General features: G+C 39.9%; 1 protein-coding gene and 1 pseudogene across 4 annotated transcripts in view; one reads left to right on the top strand and one right to left on the bottom strand.

Moving 5' to 3' along the window:
- Positions 1-21,484, bottom strand: part of LOC148090493 (uncharacterized) — a 184,296-nt gene that overhangs the window by 27,860 nt on the left and 134,952 nt on the right. The window contains exons 3-4 of one of the 4 annotated variants that reach the window (XM_087813514.1): positions 11,104-11,237; positions 1,695-3,538 (exon numbers count right to left, since the gene is read on the bottom strand). The exons of 1 other annotated variant lie outside the window; for it this stretch is intronic. In XM_087813514.1, coding sequence (XP_087669640.1) covers positions 3,516-3,538; positions 11,104-11,237 — 157 coding nt within the window. In that variant the 3' untranslated portion in view covers positions 1,695-3,515. Of the gene's footprint in view, positions 1-1,694; positions 3,539-4,454; positions 8,011-11,103; positions 11,238-21,484 lie in introns of those variants that run through there. 2 more of the 4 variants (XM_087813515.1, XM_087813513.1) reach the window with 2 other exon arrangements.
- LOC107542901 (PEST proteolytic signal-containing nuclear protein pseudogene) lies at positions 9,104-9,610 on the top strand (annotated as a pseudogene).

Genomic DNA, 21,484 nt, shown 5'->3' on the forward strand with positions numbered 1-21,484 from the left:
TAAAGACCTTAGTAATATGGGTAATTCCATTTCTGTACCCCAGTGTAGCTCTCTGGGCTGTGTCTTACAGAACTGGGGTACATTTAGTTAAGAACCTATAAATTAAATGGTAAAATCTTACTAAAAGACAACCTAAAATTTTTGCCCTTAAGAGTTCAGCCTGGTAACTCAAGTTGGAGAAAAAATTGGGGCTACATAAAACGAACATTGATGAGTTAAAACAAAGGTTTTATTACAGTATTACGAAAGACCGAATGAGGCCAACCTGACCCCTTGTTGGCCTCCTAAGATTAAAGGACCCCAAACAAGTCTGCCCTATTTAACCCAGTGTGAAGAAATTTAAAAGAAATTACAATGAGAAATCTGACCAGCAATACCTTGGGGCATTTGTCAGGCTGGTTAAATCAAGGTAAATATTAATAACAAAACCAGAATCCCTTGGCTTAACCTCTCACTGGAGACCAAAATCCTTTTTACTCAAGAATAGTTAAAATTGCCAGGGGTAGAAAAAAGAAATTTTGACGACTCCTTGAGATGGGAATTCCTGAGTTGTGGTACAAAAATCCATTGATGAAGACCTGACTCAAACTACAATTAGATTAAGGAATATGAAAATGTAAGGATTGATAAGATTAAAAAACTTAGACCATTTAAACAGGCTCTATGTTAAAAAAAAAGTTATGTCAACTTAATTGACTGCACCTCTTTTACCTGATTGTATTGTAGAAATAGATGTGTCTTATTGGGGAACTAGGACACGAAGGCTGTCAGTTGTTTCTTTTGGCAATCACAGGGAAAGACTTTAGAAGTTCTTTGTGCCCTCTTAGGTCCATGAAATTGTTTAATAATGCCAGAAATATTTATTGTTTGGCCCAGCTGAAACCTGGTAAGATATTTGAAATAATTTAATAAATTTTATCAGAAATTTGGCCAAATTGAAAACTAATGTCAGAACCTGATAGAGATTTTTTTTTCCTAGTTTGAGTCCCTTTTCAAAGCTACAATAAAAGTATATGCCCAGAGGGAAAAAGCAAATTAAAGATTATGTAGTTAGATGGGTAGATCAACTGATAACGTCCCTTGAATTTCAACCCAAATTTTGAGAGCAGCTGTCCATATCTTGCACATCTTTGTGAAACCAGAAATGCAGCTCTAGAAGCAGTTCAAACCCATCTGTCTTTATCATCACCAATCCTAAGACTAAAAAAATGGGAGATTGGGTGTTTTTGAAAGCACAAACTGCTTATATGCTCCAAGAGTCCCTTACCAAGGAAAAATATACATCCTAAGTGCTTTCTTCACAAATACATATTTTTTTAAAAATCTGAGCCATCTGAGCAGGTGAATTTAACTAATTTTAGGTGTTCTTTTCTACACTAGTGAGTTTTCCTTTATGGTGTCGGTTTCATGACTAAAAGATCTCTGTGTCTCTCAGTGTGTTTATGTGTGTTGTGGTATTTTCTACATCTGGATAGAATTATTAACTTTAAAAAATATATATTTTTTTTATTTTAGAGACAGAAAGGGAGTGAAAGAGAGAGAAAAACATCAATGTGATAGAAAAACATTAATTGGTTGTCTCCCTCAGGTGCCCCAACCAGAGATCGAACCCACACCCTGCTGAATCAAACTCACCACATTTTGGTATACAGAATGACACACCAAAGGAATCACATCAGCCAGGGCTGAAATAGTTAATTTTTAAAAAGCTTTATTAAACTGGCTTAAACAAACATGTGCTTATATGAGTAGTCTCAAAAACACAACAAAAAGAAAACTTAATTAGTGATGTCAGAGGAATGGCAGAGTGAGAGCTCCCCTTGGTCTCTCCCTTTGAAGTTTCAACAATTTGAGCAGCTATAATTCAACAAAAAATTCCCTGCTCAATGCACAAATACATCTTAGAAATCTGCATATTGAAACATCTCAATGTGAGCAAGTGAGAGTTAGATAGAAATGTGAAAAGGGAAAATAGCTGAGACAGTGTTAGACACAGGAAGTCTGTACCTCACTGTGGGCTCAGTCTGGAGAGGGGAGGGATTAGGTTGTCACTGGCACTCCCTTCAGATGGGAGGAGCAAAGAAATTCAGGAAGTATGCCTGCAGGAGTGGGCAGAGCACTGCTGCAGCTGAGCCCAGGGACTTGGGCAGAAATAAAGCACAGAAATGTGGCCACAGTTGTCTGGCAATCAATTTTCCTGACAGAGAAGCAAAGCTACAGAACCTGTCCACCTCCACTTACTCTCTCAGAGCTAGCCTCCCCTCACCCTCCCAGAGCCAGCAGCAGGCCCCAGGAGAAACTGTGGCAGTGTCAGGTTGCAGATCACATTATTTACAAACCTGAGAATGGGTACTGAAAAAACTTTTTTCCTGAGTGACGGGCACACCCTATGACTAACCTCAGGGTCAGGTAGAGACAGAGATAGGAAGGAGGCAAGGTTCTGCCAGTCACCATTACCAAAAAAGCCAAGAAACAGAAGCACCGATCAGCCTACCCCAGCTCACCTCACCCCCACACATCGAGGCTGCACTGTGGGGACGTCTGGCTGTACGTGATAACACTGGATGGGAGAAAAAAATAGTGATATCAGAGATAGAATCCTAGATATGGTGCAGAAGGAAAAGAGGGACACTTGAGCATAGAAAACAATGAAAGAACTCTATGAGAACTATCTGACTCCATTAGAAAGATCAATATAAGAAAGATAAGCATACCAGGAAAGAAGGGAGAGAGAAGGAAATGGAGAGCCTATTCAAACAAATAGGTGACAAGAACTTCCCAAACCTATGGAAAGACCTAGATTTTCAAATCCAAGAAACAAACAGAACACTTAGTTGCCTCAGTCCAAAGAGGCCTTCTCCAAGGTACATTGTATTAAAACTGTCAAATGTTAATAACAAAGAAAGAATTCTCAAGGTAGCCAGCGAAAAGAAGAAAGTAACTTATAAAGGAAAGCCCATTAGATTATCATTGAACTTTTCAGCAGAAACCTTACAAGCTAGAAGAGAATGAACCAGAGTCAAACTACTAAAAGAAAGAAGTGACCAGCCAAGAACAATATATCCAGAAAAGTTATCCTTTAAATATGAAGGAGAAATAAAGACTTTTTCAGGCATACAGAAGTTGAGGGAATATACCACCACAAGACCTCCACTGCAGGAAATACTCAAGGAGTTATTCTGCCTGAAACAAAGAACAAAATGTCACAAACCTATGAGTAAGGTCACCAACAAACTCACACCATAAATAAGAATAATTTGTGACAACAAAAACATAAAAGGGGAGGAGTAAAACTCTGAATTTGTAAATGCGGATGGAGATTAGATGCATTCAAAAGAAAAAGGCCTTCACCCTGGCCAGTGTGGCTCAGTTGGTTCGGCGTAATCCTGTGCAACTATATGTTTCAGGTATGATTCCTATCAAGGGCACATGCACAGATTGTGGGCTTAGTCCCTGGCAGGGGGCATGTAGGAGGCATCCAATCGATGTTTTGTTCTCACATTGATGTTTCTCTCTCAACTTCTCTCTTCATCTCTCTCTAAAAGAAAAAGAAAAACAATATCTTTTTTTAAAAAGGAATTTATACATATAGCTTTATATTATATAAACCTAATGGTAATCACATTAAAAAATAAAACTGTGACAAGTAACTTAAAAAAAAAAGAGATCAAAGGAAAAAAGTATGGAATACCGGGAGAGGAAACAAGATGGTGGCATAAGTAATACCTGTATCTGCCACCTCCTGCAACCACATCAAAATTACAACTAAAATACAGAACAACCATCACTCAGAATCTCCTGACATCTAGATGAACAGGAGCCCTACAACCAGGGAACTGAAGAAGCATCGAGACCAGTAGGAGGGGCAGCGACATGGGGAGATCAGGACTGAACCACTGAGACACAGCCACAGGCCCACACCCGGTGCCGCGGTTTAAACCAGGGAGGGGTATATCGGCAGCAGAGGTTTCCCAGAGGAGTGAGAGGTCCCAGCCCCACATCAGGCCCCAAGCGCAGGGTTCCAAGGCCAAGAAGAGAAATTCCCACATTTTCGATCTGTGAAAACCAGCAGGGAGTGTCACTGAGGGTGGCACAGAGTGTGGGAGTCCCAGGAAGCTCCTCTTAAAGCCTGTGCATGCACACAGACATGCTCCCTCTGAGCTCCAGTGCCAGGCAGCAGCTTGAAAGAAACCTGGGGCATTTGGGGAGAAGCAAACCTGCGTGAAATTGGGATGAGAGGTGGAGGGACAGCTTTCTCCCAGACAGAAGGGCTGGCAGAGGCCATTGCTCCTTTGGCGAGCCCTCCCCACACAGAGATGGCAGGCAGGCGCCATATTTGAATCACTATCGCCTGACTCACACAGTTGGCCCCACCACAATGATTCCCGGAGACCCCGCCCCTCCCTACTTGCAAGCTCAGCCAAGCCATTTCCAGTGTCTTTTCTGTGCAAATGGCCTCTTGAGCCTTAGGTTTAGGACTTTCCTAAAATCTCTCAAACAAGCAGCAGCATGACCCATACATCTTGACAAGTGGCCCCAGGTCTGACACTAGTGGCAGCCTGCATTGGTTCATAGCTTGGCCTCTCCTGGACAACGCTAAAACCAGCACAAGTAGTAGCCAACTCCAGTTTTCTGTGTAGCTCATGCTGGGTGGCCCTGGGCAAGGCACTGGCAGAGGCTCACTTTGCACCTCCCAGGAAGCCCCAGAGACAGTGCACCTGGTGGTCAGACTTGACCACACTGGATTACAACCCTACCACATTTAGGAGTGACACACTCAAGGGGTGCACTTGGTGAACACCAAAGCTCCACTGAAGTAAATCCTGCTCCATAAGGGTGTCTTCTGCATAGCAGCTCTCTGGCTGTAGTTGCAGCTGGTCTTCACAGCTGATTGGCCTGGGGGTCAATTCCTCCCGGTGACGCCAACAAGAACCAAGGCTCAACTACAACAGGACAGTGCACACAGCCCACACAGGGGAGCACCTAGAAGGCCTAGCTCAGGTGACTGGGGAGCCTGAGCCACTGGAACCTATAGGACACTTACTACACAAAAGCACTCTACAAGTTCCAGGAGACATAGCAGCTCTACCTAATACATAGAAACAAACACCTGGAAGCAGCCAAAATGCAGAAGCAAAGAAACATGTCACAAAGGAAAGAACAGAAGAAATCTCTAGAAAAGGAACTAAATGAAATAGAACCAAACAAGCTACTAGATACAGAGTTCAGAATTATGGTTATAAGGATGCTCAAGGATATTAGTAAGACTATTATGAAAACAAGTGAGACCATCAATGACCTAATAAAATACCTGTCAGAAATGAAGGCTACACCAACTGAAATGAAGAATAATTTACAGGGAATCAACAGTAGAGTAGAGGACACTGAGAATAAAATCAGCAATTTGGAACATGAAGAAACAAAAAACACCCAACCAGAAGAGCAAAAAGAAAAAAAGAATCCAGAAATATGAAGATAATATAAGGAGCCTCTGGGACAACTTCAAGAGGCCCAACATTCATATTATTGGGGTGCCAGAAGGAGAAGAGAAAGAGCAAGAAATTGAAAACCTATTTGAAAAAATAATGACAGAAAACTTCCTCTACCTGGGGAAAGAAATAGACTTACAAATCCAGGAAGCACAGAAGGTCCCAAAAAAGAGGAACCCAAAGAGGCCCACACCAAGACACATCATAATTAAAATGCCAAAGGTTAAAGACAAAGAGAGACTCTTAAAAGCAGCAAGAGAAAAGCAGTTAGTTACCTACAAGGGAGCACCGATACGACTGTCAGCTGATTTCTCAACAGAAACTTTGCAGGCCAGAAGAGAGTGGCAAGAAATATTCAAAGTGATGAAAAACATGGAACTACAACCAAGATTGCTTCACCCAGCAAAGCTATCATTTAGAACTGAAGGTCAGATAAAGAGCTTCTCAGACAAGGAAAAGCTAAAAGAGTTCATCACCACCAGACCAACACTATAGGAAATGTTGCAGGGTCTTCTTTAAGAAGAAGCTAATGAACAAAAGAATCTGATGAACTAAATAGATCCAGAGACACTGATGAATGCAACAGATGATCAAATTTCAGAGGAAAGAGGGAAGGCAGTTGGAGGGTAGGAAGAGATTAACCAAAGAAGTTATATGCATATAAGCATAACCCATGGACACAGTCAATAATGGGGTAAATGCCAGGTGAGGGGGTGGGAGCAAAGTGAAGGAAGTTAATGGGGGGAAAAATGGGATACCTGTAATACTTTCAACAATAAAGATAAATTTACAAAGAAAGAAAAAGGAAAAGCATGAAAAAACTAAGGAAAATATAATTCAAAAGATTGGAAAAGATTTAAAATTTAAATAAAAATAAGTGAAACTCCTCCCCACAGATTTTTGTACCTGGTGCGATTACCTTTTGAATCTGCTATTTGTGGAGCTCACTAGATTTGTCCACTCGGTGTGTTTGTCCTGGGCCTCCTGGGAAGCTCGCTGATGCAAGCCAATGTCAGTTGCTGTCCCTGCTTGGTTCTCAGCAACTCTACTGAAGCAGGGCAGGGCTGAGCCCCAAGTAGTCCAGGAGGCAGGGCATCAGTAGCCCAAATGTTGAATCTGCCTCGGGTCTCACACCTTGAATGTCCCTTATCTGAGCTGCTCTCACTTCCCCCATGGAACTGGGATCTGCAGGGGTATCTGGGACCTGGCCTGAGTGGTTTAAACACTCAAGTTGATTGTGGTCCCCATAGCTTGTAGGAGGGAGTGTGGCACTCCCTCTCCTTCGCAGAGCTGCACTGGCTGAACTCACTGGGGAGCTCATCTCTGCCTCCCCGTAATGCAGCCAAAGGGCCCTGGACATGCCCATCTCTCTCCTGGACAGAAGTCCATTACAGAGACACAGTTGCAATATCTCAGCTCTGTCTGGCTCTCTGGCTGCCCCTTGCCGCAAGTAGGAAGGGATAAAAAAATCATCACTCCAAACTTTAAGCTTGGCCAGCCCCCGCTGGGTGGAGTCTCTGTCCAGGCTCTCACCTGGTCAAATGTCTAAGTCCTCTGTGTTGTCAGACCAGGCCACATGGACACACATTTCCAGCCCAGATCCATTCCCATTTGCCTCAGGTCACAACAGGATGGGGCCCACCTAAATGTTCTGCAGGTAGGATTGGGACACCATTGATGGGTGCGAAGTGGACAAGATGAATCTTCTTTCCCAATCATGCTGTCCAGCCTCTATCCAGCATTCTGCCCAAAGTTTTTCCAGCAAATAAAGGGTGCCTCAGATTCACTCTTGAATGTACAGATCAGACCCCTTTGCTGGCCCTGAGCTTTGCCACGTGGTCCCTACCACAGACACAGATCAGAGGGAACTTCCCTGGTTGGCCTTGTAACAAAGAAATCGCTCTTTGTCTGGGATGGTGCAGTCTGAGTCTCCCAGGGGGACTGAATCCTTACTGATTCCCACTGCCTGATGCTACTGGTGCTCCCCTTCTCTTTCTTTTTTTTTTTTTTTTAAATATATCTTTATTGATTTCAGAGACAGGAAAGGAGAGGGAGAGAGAGAGACAGAAACATCAATGATGAGAGAATCATCGATCAAGCCCACAACCTGGCATGTGCCCTGACCGGGAACCAAACCCTGATCACCTGGATCCCAGGTCAATGCTCAACCACTGAGCCACGCCCGGCTGGGCTCCCCTTCTCTTTTCTGTTGCTGTGGATTGTGGATTCCTTCAAGGAACTGCGATCCCACACTCCCAGGTGTCAGGGTTCCGCTGCCACACTTTTCCTTTAGCTTCCCAGCCGTGGAGTTGCGAGAGTTGGAGCACCCTTTCCATTTCTCCTCCTGTCTTTTCTCAATGTTCTCAGCTCACAATATTTCAGATCAGCTTAACTTCAACTGTTTCTGCAAGCCAAATGCCCTGCAGTTCAGCCACAAGTCCAGTCTGGTGTTGGGAGCAAGCAGATGGAACTTCCAGCTACTCTACAGCCATCTTGGAGTCCACTCAAATATTTCTTCACTCTTAAAATTCCAAGAAAGTATCATCCAGATTTTGCACAATTTAGTGGACAGAGAAGAAACAATGTAAACCCAGAGTTACTCAATTTACCCCGAAATAAAATGCCTCTTGGATATGTTAGGTTTACCCCTCCAATCAGAAATTTGGTCATAGGGAACTATCAACATTACAATCTGATAGTAAAAAAGAGGCAAAAATATTTTAGTCGTGATAAAAGCTCTTTATTCACTTCTAATGTTAATTATTTATTTTTTTAATTTTTATTTTTAAATTTATCTTTCTTGTTGAAAACACTACAGGTGTCCCATTTCCCCTCCCCAACTGACCCCCTCCACCTTGTTCCCACCCCCTCCCCAGGCCTTCACCTTGTCATTGTCCATGTCCATGGGTTATACATATATCCATATAACTTCTTTGGTCAGTCTCCTCCCACCCCCTTCCCTTTTCCTTCTGAAATATGATTGTCTGTTGCATGCATCAATGTCTGGAACCATTTAGTTTGTCAGATTCTTTTGTTCATTAGCTTCTTATTAAAGACCTTTCAATATTTCACATTGTACTGGTCTGGTGATTCGTTTACATCAGGTACCAGATTGTGTGTTTCTCCTAAAAGCAGTCAATTTCATGAGAGTACATTACTCCATATATGAAAATTGTCTGAAGGAGTATATTGTAAAAGGCTTAATGTACTATTCCAAAATTTCCAAGTATATTTCATATATTTTTATTGTACATTTGTTGCAGTAACTTAAGCTTTTTTTGTTAAATTTAACATTGTCCCAGTAAGCACATGCCTTATGATAAGCTGACATGGTTACCAAAAAGCATAGTAAGTATTAATGTACTACTATTGCTATAGTTGTGTCTTATTATCCAATTTATATTTTTATTACCCAGCATGCATATTTATCATGTTGTGATGAGTAGTGGTTTAATTTTGCTGGTGTTCTCTACATTTGAGCTTCATCTCACTTTTAGTTTCAATTTTTTTGTTTCTTTTGGAGGCACTGTTACTTGCCATATTAGTAAATCAGAGATCCATGATTTGTTATGCTGCCATTGTTGATCAAAAAATGCATCCCTGTGGTGAGGAAAATGGAGGACAGGAAGGTGGGAGAGGAGAAGCTGGAGAAGCCACAGCAAGCTGGAGAACTTGAAGAAGCAGAAAAACCTGTGAAAACTAAGACTGTTTCTTCCAGTAATGGAGGGGAAAGTTCCAGTCGCAGCACTGAGAAGAAATCAGCTGAAGAAGAAGCTGCAGACCTCCCAACAAAGCCTACAAAGATCTCCAAGTTTGGACGACAAAGAAAGTCTCAGCCATCTGTCAAAATTGGATCAAGTAAACCTAAAGAAACTGTTCCAACTCTTGCTCCAAAAACTCTTTCAGTAGCAGCAGCTTTTAAAGAAGATGAAAATAGTGAACCAGAGGAAATGCCTCCAAAAGCAAAGATGAGGATGAAGAATACTGGAAGGGATACACCAGCATCAGCAGGACCAAACTCCTTTAATAAAGGAAAACATGGGTTTTCTGATAACCAGAAGCTATAGGAGCAAAATGTAAAATCTCATCTTGGAAATGTCCACAACCAAGACATTAAATGATATGTTTTGAAATTGAGGTGTGGGGTGGGTGTAAAGTAAAAGGAATAGTTTCTTTTTAAAAGAATGGTATAAGACTATCTTTGGAGCTGCCTTTTTTTTTTTTTTTTTTTAAGATTGAGTGGTACACTAATAAATGAGAGTTTGAAATTAGACATAACTTATGTTTTATATACAGATTTCAAGACATTTGCTAATTTTGTAGTTTCCAAAGGTTACAGATAATTTTTTTAAAAATCAGAAATGGTATCTTTATAAGAATTGCATATTTTTTTAGACACAACTATTAGCACATTAAGAGGGAAGCAAAAAGTTATTGTCTGTTTAAACTGCAAGCAATTACTCTCTAACTTAACTCCCTAAACCTAAACTTTCTGGCTCCCATGAACAGCCTTATAGAAAAGGGAGCATTGTATTGGGAGGAAAATGTTACTGGAATATTGACTGAAAGTAAATTAGATAAAATTAAAGTATTGCTTTTTTTCCTAATGGGCATTTATTTTGTCTCAAGTCATAAACTCAATATTGCATTGCTATCAGAGGCTACAGAGGCTTAGCTCTTTAAAAAAAATTTTTGTTTTAATTTTATGTAAACTATTGAGTATTTAATATAGCCCACTTCACCTTAATGGGTCCTGTCTACCTTCATTAGTCTTCAAAGAACAACTGCTTGCTACCAAAGTAATCAGTATTTTGAATGTGTTTCTCTTGGTTTTTGTTATTAGCTTAGTTCCTGTAAGCATTTCCACCAGGCTTGAGGCGAGTCATAGGAAGCTGTTTCTTTTAAAATACAAACTACCACCCCAAAATTTTAAATGTACATAATACGTAAATATTTGACTTTTTATTTTTTAAAAGGGTAACAAAGAGCAAAAAAGCAACATTGTGTGAAGATGGAAAATTAGAAAGATGCACTTTCTGTGACTTTGTCATAACATTTAAGTTACTAACTTGAGATATCCAATTTGATTATTCTTTACAGGAATTCTTATTTAATACAATAAAATGGTTTGCTTTCAGTGCATACATATTAACCAGTGGCCTCTCAAAAGCGTATTTTAAATATTGAAAATAGAAGGAAAGGAAATACATCTTTAAACATTCTATGGACTCTCTAACCACATATACTTTGTTAGAGCTATGTGTTGTAGAGTTGTTTTTGTTCTGGGGTGTTTATTTTGTTTTGCTTTGTTTTGTTGAATTTTTGTATTGTATATGAATTCTTTTTTAATGTGATAGTTAAACATCTTTAAAGGCATAGTCATACATAAAAGAAAAATGCAGTATAATGATTTCCTTGAAAACTTCTACAGTGTTAAATTTTCAGGAAGCTTCAGACTGTCTTAATGGTGGTAACTGCTCACTCAGCTCATTTAAAAGATAACTCCAGAGAAGCAGACTGTATATATTCCTAACACTTTGTTCACTTTCATTTCTTAGAGTAAGTCCCAAGTAAAACAATGGAAATATATATAGAACTATTAGTTCTTACTTACCTGATTTAATGATATCAAGATACATGAATTTAACTTGCTTTAATGTAGGCAAACTTTTCATTTTTGTGTATTTTACTGTTAAAATGACATTCCTCTCCTGCATATTCTTTTCTTGACTCAAATAAAATATTAACCTGTTGGGAGGGAGAAATGACTGAGATGAATGTCTTTACTAAAATACCAACAAATTTTTCGAATAAAAAAAAAATGCAGAGGAGGGAAGATGGCGGCCCTGTGAGAAGCAGCAGCGCCCCCGCTCCCAGCCACGGACTTGATTTCCTCCTAAAATCCTATATAACCAGCTTGAAAAAAACAGAGAAACATACCTGAGTGGATGGAGTGCGAGTGGGAAGCACTGAAGAAACATCACAGAGTCCGGTAAGAGAGGGGGGGCATAGGAAGGGGGAGTCCCCCTGAAGCCTGTGCTGGGCTCCAAGCCTGGAGGCTTGGAGGCTGCAAAGCTCCCTCGCTTTGGGAGTGTGGGCGGCATCCAAAGGCGGAGATCCCACACCCGGAGCAACAAGGTAAGGAGCACCCCTTGCACAGGGCAGAGGGACCCAGGGGAGCGGTGAGTCCTGGAGGGAACGGCGCCTTCCTGGGCAACAAAGCCTCTAGAAGAGGCTGCGACCAGAGTTTGGTGCTCGGGGTGCCGACCATAAGGAAGGCTGTCCCAAAGCCTGTGGCACCCAAGTGGTGAGGGACAAGAGGACTGCACTGAGAACCCACACACAGGGACCCTCTGACTCCCTGTAGGGCACTGTGTTGAGCCCCAAAAAGTGCTGAATCTGCACGGTGCGGGTGCTGGGAGGCTGGGATCTGCGACCAGCCCTGAGGAGCCCCATGGTGTCATGTGAAGCCGCTCCAGCTTTGCTCAGACCAGCGATGTGGAGAGCTGCGTGGAGCTGACTTTGGGCCCCCTCCAGCTGGGTTCCTTGGCTCAAGGACAGCGGGACATTGCAGGGCGGACTCTCTGCCTGTGTGTTGCTTTGTGCATCTGCGAGTTTGATTGCTGAACTGGTTGCCACCTTCCCGGTGCACTTCGAGGACAGACCACTGGAGGCTGCCATTGGGGTGTGCACAGTAGACGGTCTGAGGGGCGGGCCTGCTGCGACCAGCCAACCAGAGCTGAGCAGGGAGGGGCAGAGCCTGCCAGCCTCTCCTGTAGCCGGGAGCGCCACCCCCAACAGGGAAGGGGTGGGCGTATCCCGCCCACTGAAGCCCTAGACACACCTGCAGGGCACAGTCCTGAGGGGCAAGGGAGAGCAGCTCACAGGAGGATTTTGCAAGAATAAGACTCTCAGGGACTGTTGTTTGGGAGCTGGAGGAAATGCTGAAAACCCCTGCTGGGGGCTGGGCAGGCAAAGGGCTCACCAGAATGTGTTCTTAATCGAACCCACTGAACCCAGGCTACTGAAACGGCCCATATAAAAAAGGCAATAGGCTGAAATCAATCTGAAGCTGCAGCAGGACAGAGTCTGGGGAACTAGAATCAGAGGACAGGGTAGGGACTGAGGAGCTTGTAGTGGAGCAGAGACTAACTCCTGCAGAGTGAGAGCCTGAGAGTGACACCTCTAAAGGGAGTGATACCCTGGGCTACACTAGCCACCCTGCACCCTAAAGACTCTACAGAACACTCTGGAGCAAGACCAGCCAACTACAAGGCTGCAAAATAGCTGACAAGAGGAGGTGGTCCACGGAGAGCCTCAGATCAACCACCTACCTAAGGACACCAGAGCCAAACCTAGACGGATCCTCACATTGGGTGATACACAAGCACCTCCCAGGAGAGCGGAAATCACAAAAAAGTGACCCTCAGACAACATAAGTTGCCCAGAAGAAAGTCAACTGATTGACATCCTTTTGTTCTGCTGTTTTTTGTTTTGTTTGGTTTTGGTTTCTTTCGTTTTTGGGGTTTTTTTTGTTTGTGGGGTGGTTTTTTTTTTTCTCTTTTTTCCTTAGGAAGAAGAGAAAGGGGAGAAAATTTATTTTTTCTTCTTTTTTAAATTTTATAATCTTTTTAAAAAAAAATTTTTTTTAAACATTTTTTTAACTAAATTTACTTTTTCTTCTCTTTTTTATAAAAGAATTTTGTCTTGCTTAGCTTGTTTTTGGTTTTGTTTTGGTTATTTGCTTTGTTTTGTTTTATCTTTGCTTCCACTACCAAGACTTTCTTGATATCCCTGCTTAATGACTGGGACATTTTCATTATAACCAAGTTTACTGCTTTCCTCTATAGCTTCCCCCAAATCTCTTACCAGACTCCCTGCCTGACTGGGCTTTATCTCTCTCTCTCCTCTCGATCCATTGGCAAAACTTTTTTCATCTTTTTCTTCTTTCTTTTTCTACTTTTCTTTCATTCTTTCATTATGCTCCCTTCTGTCTTCCTGTCCGATTGTTAATTTCTCTTATTTTCTTTACTGTATTTTTGTTTTTTCATTTTCAATTATTATCCTATTCCTATTCTCTCCCTTAATTTTTTGCTGACCCTTCTTTCAGAATTTTCTCTCTGCTTCTGTTATCTCCCAGTAGCTTCCCTATTTCTTTTATATCTTAGTTTATTATTATTTTCTAAAATTTCACCAGTATTAACAACAATATACATCTCTCTCTCTCTAAGTATTACTTTTCTTTCTCTCTTGCTTTTGTTTGAAGCATTCCTTTGTGAGTGTGTGTTCTCCCTTCACTCTACCAGTTTTATTTTCACGTGGGTTGTTTTCATTGTGACTGTCAAGATATTTTGTAAGCTACCTCTTGTTTCTTGGAATTTTCATTGTGTATTGTCCTGCCTTACCAGCACCAGTGCAACAGCTTACCTGTTGAGGTTGGAGCGGAGACACAGTTAGCCAACCAGAGAGGAGGGTCCTCCCAAGCACTGATCTACAACAATCTAGACCCAACCACAACACGAGAACATAAAGAAACCACAAAAGGAGCACCCACAAGAGGGACACATCTAGAGCAAAGAGCTCAGAGGTGTAAGGAAAACACACCTCTGGGCTCCACTGGACCCACAAGACAAAATGCCATCCCACAAGACTGGGAGACAGCAAATATATCTAATATATAGATACAAGCACTGAGACATACCAAAATGGGGAGATAAAGAAACAACCCCCAAATTAAAGAAAAGGAAACATCCCCAGAAAAAGACTTTGATGAGATGGAGTTAAGCAAGCTATCAGATATGGAGTTCAGAGTATGGATGATGAAGACGTTCAAGGAACTTAAGAAGACTCTAGATGATAATATCGAGAACCTTAGTGAAAACATGGAAAAAGAGATACATACCATAAATAAAACTCAGACAGAGATAGAGAATGCTGCATCTGATATCAAGAATGCACTGGAAGGAATTAAAAGCAGGCTCAATTAAGCAGAGGATAGAATAAGTGACTTAGAAGACAAGGTAGAGAAAATCACACAATCAGAGCAGCAAAAAGAAAAAACACTTTAAAAGCATGAGGACAGCCTAAGGGAACTTTGGGACAACATAAAGCGAAACAACATTCGCATTATAGGAGTGCCAGATGGGGAGGAAAGAGAGCAAGGGATAGAGAACTTGGTGGAAGAAATAATTATAGAAAACTTCAATAGGATGGTGAAGGAGAAAGCCACACAAGTTCAGGAAGCACAGAGAGTTCCAAACAAGAGGGACCCAAAGAGATCCACTCCAAGACACATCATAATTAAAATGGCAAATATCAAGGACAAAGAGAAAATATTAAGGGCTGCAAGAGAGAGACAAGCAGTGACCTACAATGGAACACCCATAAGGCTGACAGCTGATTTCTCAACAGAGACTCCTCAAGCCAAAGGGAGTGGCATGAAGTTCTGCAAGTAATGAAAAGCAAGAACATGCAACCAAGATTGCTTTATCCAGCAAGACTTTCATTGAAATTTGAAGGTGAAATAAAAAGCTTCCCAGACAAAAAAAGGCTAAAGGAATTCAGTACCACCAAACCAGCATTGCAAGAAATGCTAAAAGGACTGCTTTAAGAAAAAGAAGGAATAGTGAGAAACAGGTACATCAGCATAAAGGGGGAAAATGGCATTAAATAAGTTGATATCACTAGTAACCTTAAATGTAAATGGAATAAATGGGCCAATCAAAAGACAAAGGGTAGCTGAATGAATAAGAAAACAGGACCCAAATATATGCTGTCCACAAGAGACCCACCTGAGAGCAAAAGACTCACACAGGCTAAAAGTGAAGGGATGGAATAAAATATTCCATGCAAATGGAAAGGAAAGGAAAGCTGGAGCAGCAATTCTTATTTCCGACAAAACAGACTTCAAAATAAAGACCATAACAAGAGACAAAGATGGTCACTACATATTACTAAAGGGATCAATCCAACAGGAGGAAATAACCCTTATAAACATTTATGCACCCAATACAGGAGCACCTAAATATATAAAACATTTCTTGGGGGACTTCAAAGGGGAGATTGACAGCAACACAATCATAGTGGGGGACTTTAACACCCCACTGTCAGCATTAGACAGATCATCAAGACAAAAAATCAACAGGGAAACGCAGACCTTAAATGAATCACTAGACCTAATGGATTTAATTGACATTTATAGAACATTTCACCCCAAAGCAGCAGAATACACATTCTTCTCAAGTGCACATGGAACATTCTCAAAAATAGACCACATGTTAGGGCACAAGGCAAGTCTCTACAAATATAAGAAGACTTAAATCATATCAAACATCTTCTCGGATCACAATGCCATGAAACTAGAAATCAACCACTATAAAAAAACTCAAAAATATTCAAACACATGGAGGCTAAATAGCATGTTATTTAGTAATGAATGGGTTACCAAGGAGATCAAGGAAGAAATCAAACACTTCATGGAAAATAACGAAAATGAACAGACAACAACCCAAAACCTATGCGACATGGCGAAAGCAGTCCTGAGAGGAAAATTCACAGCATTAAAGTCCTATCTCAAGAAACAAGAAAAAGATCTAATGAACCATCTAACACAACAACTAAAAGAACTAGAACGAGAACAGCAAGAAAAGCCTGAAGGAAGTAGAAAGAAGGAAATAATAAAAATCGGAGCAGAGATTAATGACATAGAGACCAAAAAACCAATACAAAAAATCAATGAAACCAAGAGCTGGTTCTTTGAAAAGGTAAATAAGATTGATGCACCATTAGCCAGACTCACTAAGAAACAAAGAGAGAGGACCCAAATAAATAAAATCAGAAATGAAAGAGATGATATAACAACTGATCCAACAGAAATACAAAGGATTGTAAGAAAATATTATTAGCAAATATATGCCAACAAATTGGACAACATGGGGGAAATGGACAAATTCCTAGAAGCATACAACCTTCCAAAGCTGAATCAAGAAGAGGCAGGAACCCTGAATAGTCCAATAACAATTAATGAAATTGAAGCAGTAATCAAAAAACTCCCAGCAAACAAAAGTCTTGGACCAGATGGATTTACACGCGATTTTTACCAAACATTCAAAGAAGAATTAACACCTATTCTATTCAAACTATTCCAGAAAATTCAAGAGGAGGGAAAATTCCCAAACTCTTTTTATGAGGCCAGCATCATCCTAATCCCAAAACCAGATAAAGATACTACAAAGAAAGAAAGTTACAGGCCAATATCCCTGATGAACATAGATACTAAAATCCTCACTAAAATACTAGCAAACCAGGTCCAGCAATACATTAAAAAGATCATACATCATGATCAAGTGGGATTTATTCCAGGGATGCAAGGATGGTACAGATGACATGATATTGTACATAGAAAACCCTAAAGACTCCATCAAAGTACTACTAGATTTGATAAACAAATTTGGCAAGGTAGCTGGATAGAAAATCAACATCTGGAAATCAATGGCATTCTTATACACCAACAATGAACTTTCAGAGAGAGAAAGTAAAAAAGCAATACCATTTACCATTGCAATGAAAAAAATAAGATACCTAGGAATAAAGTTAACCAAGGATGTAAAAGACCTGTATTCCGAAAACTACGTGACACAGAAAAAAGAAATAGAGGAAGATTTAAACAAGTGGAAAAAGATACCATGCTCATGGATTGGAAGAATTAATATCATTAAAATGTCTATAGTACCCAAAGCAATTTATAAATTTAATGCAATTCCTATGAAAATACCAACAGCATATTTCAGAGACCTAGAACAAACATTTTGAAAATTTATATGGAACCAAAAAAGACCCCGAATAGCTGCAACCATCTTGAGAAAAAAGAACAGAGTGGGAGGGATTACATTACCAGACTTCAAACTGTATTACAAAGCCACTGTAATCAAAACTGCCTGGTATTGGTACAACAACAGGCATATAGATCAATGGAACAGAACAGAGAACCCAGAAATAGACCCATGCCATTATGGTCAGTTAATATTTGACAAAGGAGGCAAGAGTATCCAATAGAGTAAGGACAGTCTCTTCAATAAGTGCTGCTGGGAAAATTGGACAGATACATGCAAAGAAATGAAACTAGACCACCAACTTTCACCATACACAAAAATAAACTCAAAATGGATAAAAGACTTAAATGTAAGTCACGAAACCATAAAAATCCTGGAAGAAAACATAGGCGGTAAAGTCACAGACATCCCACGTAGTGGACTTTTCACTGATACATCAACTAGGGCAAGAGAAACAATGGAAAAAATAAACATATGGGATTCCATCAAACTAAAAAGCTGCACAGCAAAAGAAAATTGCCTCAAAATACAAAGAAACCCCATGGTCTGGAAAAACATATTTGCCAAGGATGTATCTGATAAGGGGCTAATTTCCAAAGTGTACAAAGAACTCATAGCACTCAGGAAGAGAAAGACAAACAACCCAATTAAGAAATGGGCAAAGGACTTAAATAGACACTTCTCCAAAGAGGACATACAGATGGGCAAGAGGCACATGAGAAAATGCTCGACGTAGCTAATCATCAGAGAGATGCAAATTAAAACCACAATGAGGTATCACTTCACACCTATCAGAATGGCTGCCATCAACAAATCAATAAACGACATGTGCTGGCGAGGGTGTGGAGAAAGGGGAACCCTAGTACACTGCTGGTGGGAATGCAGACTGGTGCAACCACTATGGAAAACAGTATGGAGGTTCCTCAAAAAATTAAAAATGGAGCTGCCATTTGACCCAGTGATTCCACTCCTAGGAATGTATCATAAGAATCCTGAAACATTCATCAGAAAGGATATATGTACCCCGATGTTCATAGCAGCACAGTTTACTATAGCTAAGATCTGGAAACAACCCAACTGCTCATCAGTAGATGAGTGGATAAAAAAGCTGTGGAACATTTACACCATGGAATACTATGCAGCTGTAAAAAAGAAGAATCTCGTACCCTTTGGGACAGTATGGATGTACCTGGAAAATATTATGCTAAGCGAAATAAGCCACACAACGAAAGACAAATATCACCTGATCTCGCTTATACTTGGAATCTAAAGAATATAATAAACTGATGAACAGAATAGATTCAATGACATGGAAGCATAGATGAGACTGATGAATGTCAGAGTGATGGAGGAGGGCGGGTGGGTGAACAGGGAGAGAGTAACCAAAGAATTGATATGCATATATGCACAACCCAAGGACATGGACAATGGTGGGGAGAGGGACTGGGGAGTGGGAAGGAACGGGGTGGAATGGGTCATTGGGGAGAAAAGGGAACATCTGTAATATTTTAAACAATAATAAAATTAAAAAAGAAAAAAGAATCTATCACAAATGAACAAACAAAAAAACAAACGAAAAAAAAATATATATATATATGCTGTTTAGCTGGGTGTGGTTCAGTGGTTGAGCATCAACCTGGGATCCAGGAGATCGTGGTTCCATTCCCTGTCAGGGCACATGCCTGGGTTGGGGGTTCAGTCCCCAATGGGGGGCATGCAGGAGGCAGCCGATCAATGACTCTCTTATCATTGATGTTTTTTTCTCTCTCTCTCTCCCTCCCTCCCCCTTCCTCTCTCTGAAATCAACAAAGATATATTATTTATATATATATATATATATGCTGTCTAGTTGTTGGTTCAGCAACCCCTCTGTATTGTAGATATAGTCCTGCTAAGATTTTTTTTTACCTCCTGTGGCCAAATATAGGGTTTTTGAGGTTCTCTAGCTACTGTTCTTTGCGGAGCCTTGCCTCTGCTACTTCTCTACTAGATCATTATTTAGCCAAACTGTATTATCTTTTGACTTCATGGTATCACTGGAAAACTAATGTCTCCTAATGGATGAAAATACATCAGTGGTAGGGTTAATCTCCATGTAGTATTTCTTTATCATCTTTGCTTATATGTTTGTGTGTTATGCCCACACATATTGGGCAGTTCAGTGCTGGTACAAATACTTTAACTTCATTTATGGACAAGATAGTGGTAACCATTATTTAGGGGCAAACTGTCATTGGGTTTATAGCTAACCAGTGTTATTTCAATTTTGTAATAACATTATTAAATACTTTGTAGTAGGAACACCTATCATAGCAACCCTGCTACTCAATGTAATTCTGAATAAGCAGTTGAGCATAGACCTAGGACCCAGGAGATGGAGGTGCAATTCCCAGTCAGGGCACATGCCTGGGTTGTGGGCTCTATTCCCAGTAGGGAGAGTGCAGGAGGCAGCAGCAAATCAATGACATCTCTCTCAGCATTGATGTTTCTACCTTTCTCTGTCTCCCTCTCCCTTTCTCTCTGAAATCAATATATATATATATTTAAAATCTTGTACTTCTTTTAAAACTTTTATTCCAAATATTTTACTTTTTCTCATGATATTGAAAATAGAATTATTCTCTTAATTTCCTTTTCAATTGTTGGTTGCTAGTGTGTAGAAAAAAATATTTTTTTATTGATCTTGCATCTTCCAACTTTTCTTAACTCATTAGTATTGCTTCTTTTAGTTCTAATATTTTCAATATTAGGGTGTGGTTTTTTTTGGTGGAGTCCTTAGACATTTCATGTATAAGATTACACCCTCTACGAATACAGATCATTGTACTTCTTCTTGATCACATTTATTTTTATTTCTTTTTCTTACTTAATTACCCTGGTTAAAATCTCCTGTATAGTATTGGCAAGAGAGTCTTTCTTGTCTTGTTCCTGGTCTTGGGGAAAATACATTTACTTTTTGACCATTAATTACAATGATGACTATACAATTTTTGTAAATGCCCTTTGTCAAGTATAGAAAGTTCCTTTCTGTTCCAAGTTTGTTGAGGGTTTGTTTTTTTCATCATGAATGGATGTCATATTTGTTCAAAGCTTTTTCTGCAATTGTTGATATAATCATAAGGTTTTGTCTTTATTCTATATATATGATGTATTAAATTCAACCAACTTTGATGAGAAAATTTTTTTGGACATTGGTGTATAATCCTTTATATGTTTGTTTCTGAATTTAATTTCCTAGTGTTTTGTTAGGGATTTTTGCATTTATATTCATAAGGTGCTTACTCTGTAGTTTTATTGTTTTTCTCTTTGTCTGATTTTGGTATCAAGCTAATAATATTGGCCTCATAGAATGAGTTAGAAAGTTTTTCTGATCTATTTTTGGAAATATATGAAAGATTGGTGTTCATTCTTTAAATTTTTCAGAGTCACCAGTGAAGTCATGTTTTTCTGTAGAAATTTTGTAGACTAATTATTGAATTTGTCCTTATAGGTTTATTCGGATTTTTCTTCTTGAGTGAGATTTAGTTGTTGATGTATCTTAAGAATGTGTTCATTTCATCTATCATATCTAATTGGCATACGCTTTGATAATATTCCTTTGCAATTCCTTTTATTGCTTTAAGATTGGTAATAATGTGCCCTCTCTTATTCTTGATCATATTGATCATATTTATTTGAGTTTCCTGTTTTTTCTTCATGCTCAGTCTAATTACAGGTTTGTCTATTTTTATTATTATTTCAAAGAACCAAATTTAGTTTCCTTGATTTTCTCGATTTTCACCTTTTATATAATCTTTCAATTTATTTTGTTGTTGTTGACAGTATTACAAATGTCCCCTATTTCCTCCCTGCCCTTTGCCCAACTCCACCCAGCCGCAGTCCCACTCCAGGCCTTCACGACACTATTGTCTGTGTCCATGGGCTATGCATATATGCATATAAATTCTTTGATTAATCTCTTCCTGTCCTCCTTAACCCCCTCTCCTCTGAGACCTGTCAGTCTGTTCCATGTATCCAAGCTTCTGGAGCTACTGTGTTCGTCAGTTTGTTTTGTTGATTTTCTGTATTTTTTAGTTCTTTCTTTTTTTATTTTCTTTCTTTCTTTTTCTTTTAATCCTAAACTGAGGATATTTTTTTCCATTGCTTTCCAGAGAGAGTGGAAGG

This window comes from Miniopterus natalensis, chromosome X, assembly GCF_054644295.1.
Source record: "Miniopterus natalensis isolate mMinNat1 chromosome X, mMinNat1.hap1, whole genome shotgun sequence".
NCBI classification, from domain to species: Eukaryota; Metazoa; Chordata; class Mammalia; order Chiroptera; family Miniopteridae; genus Miniopterus; species Miniopterus natalensis.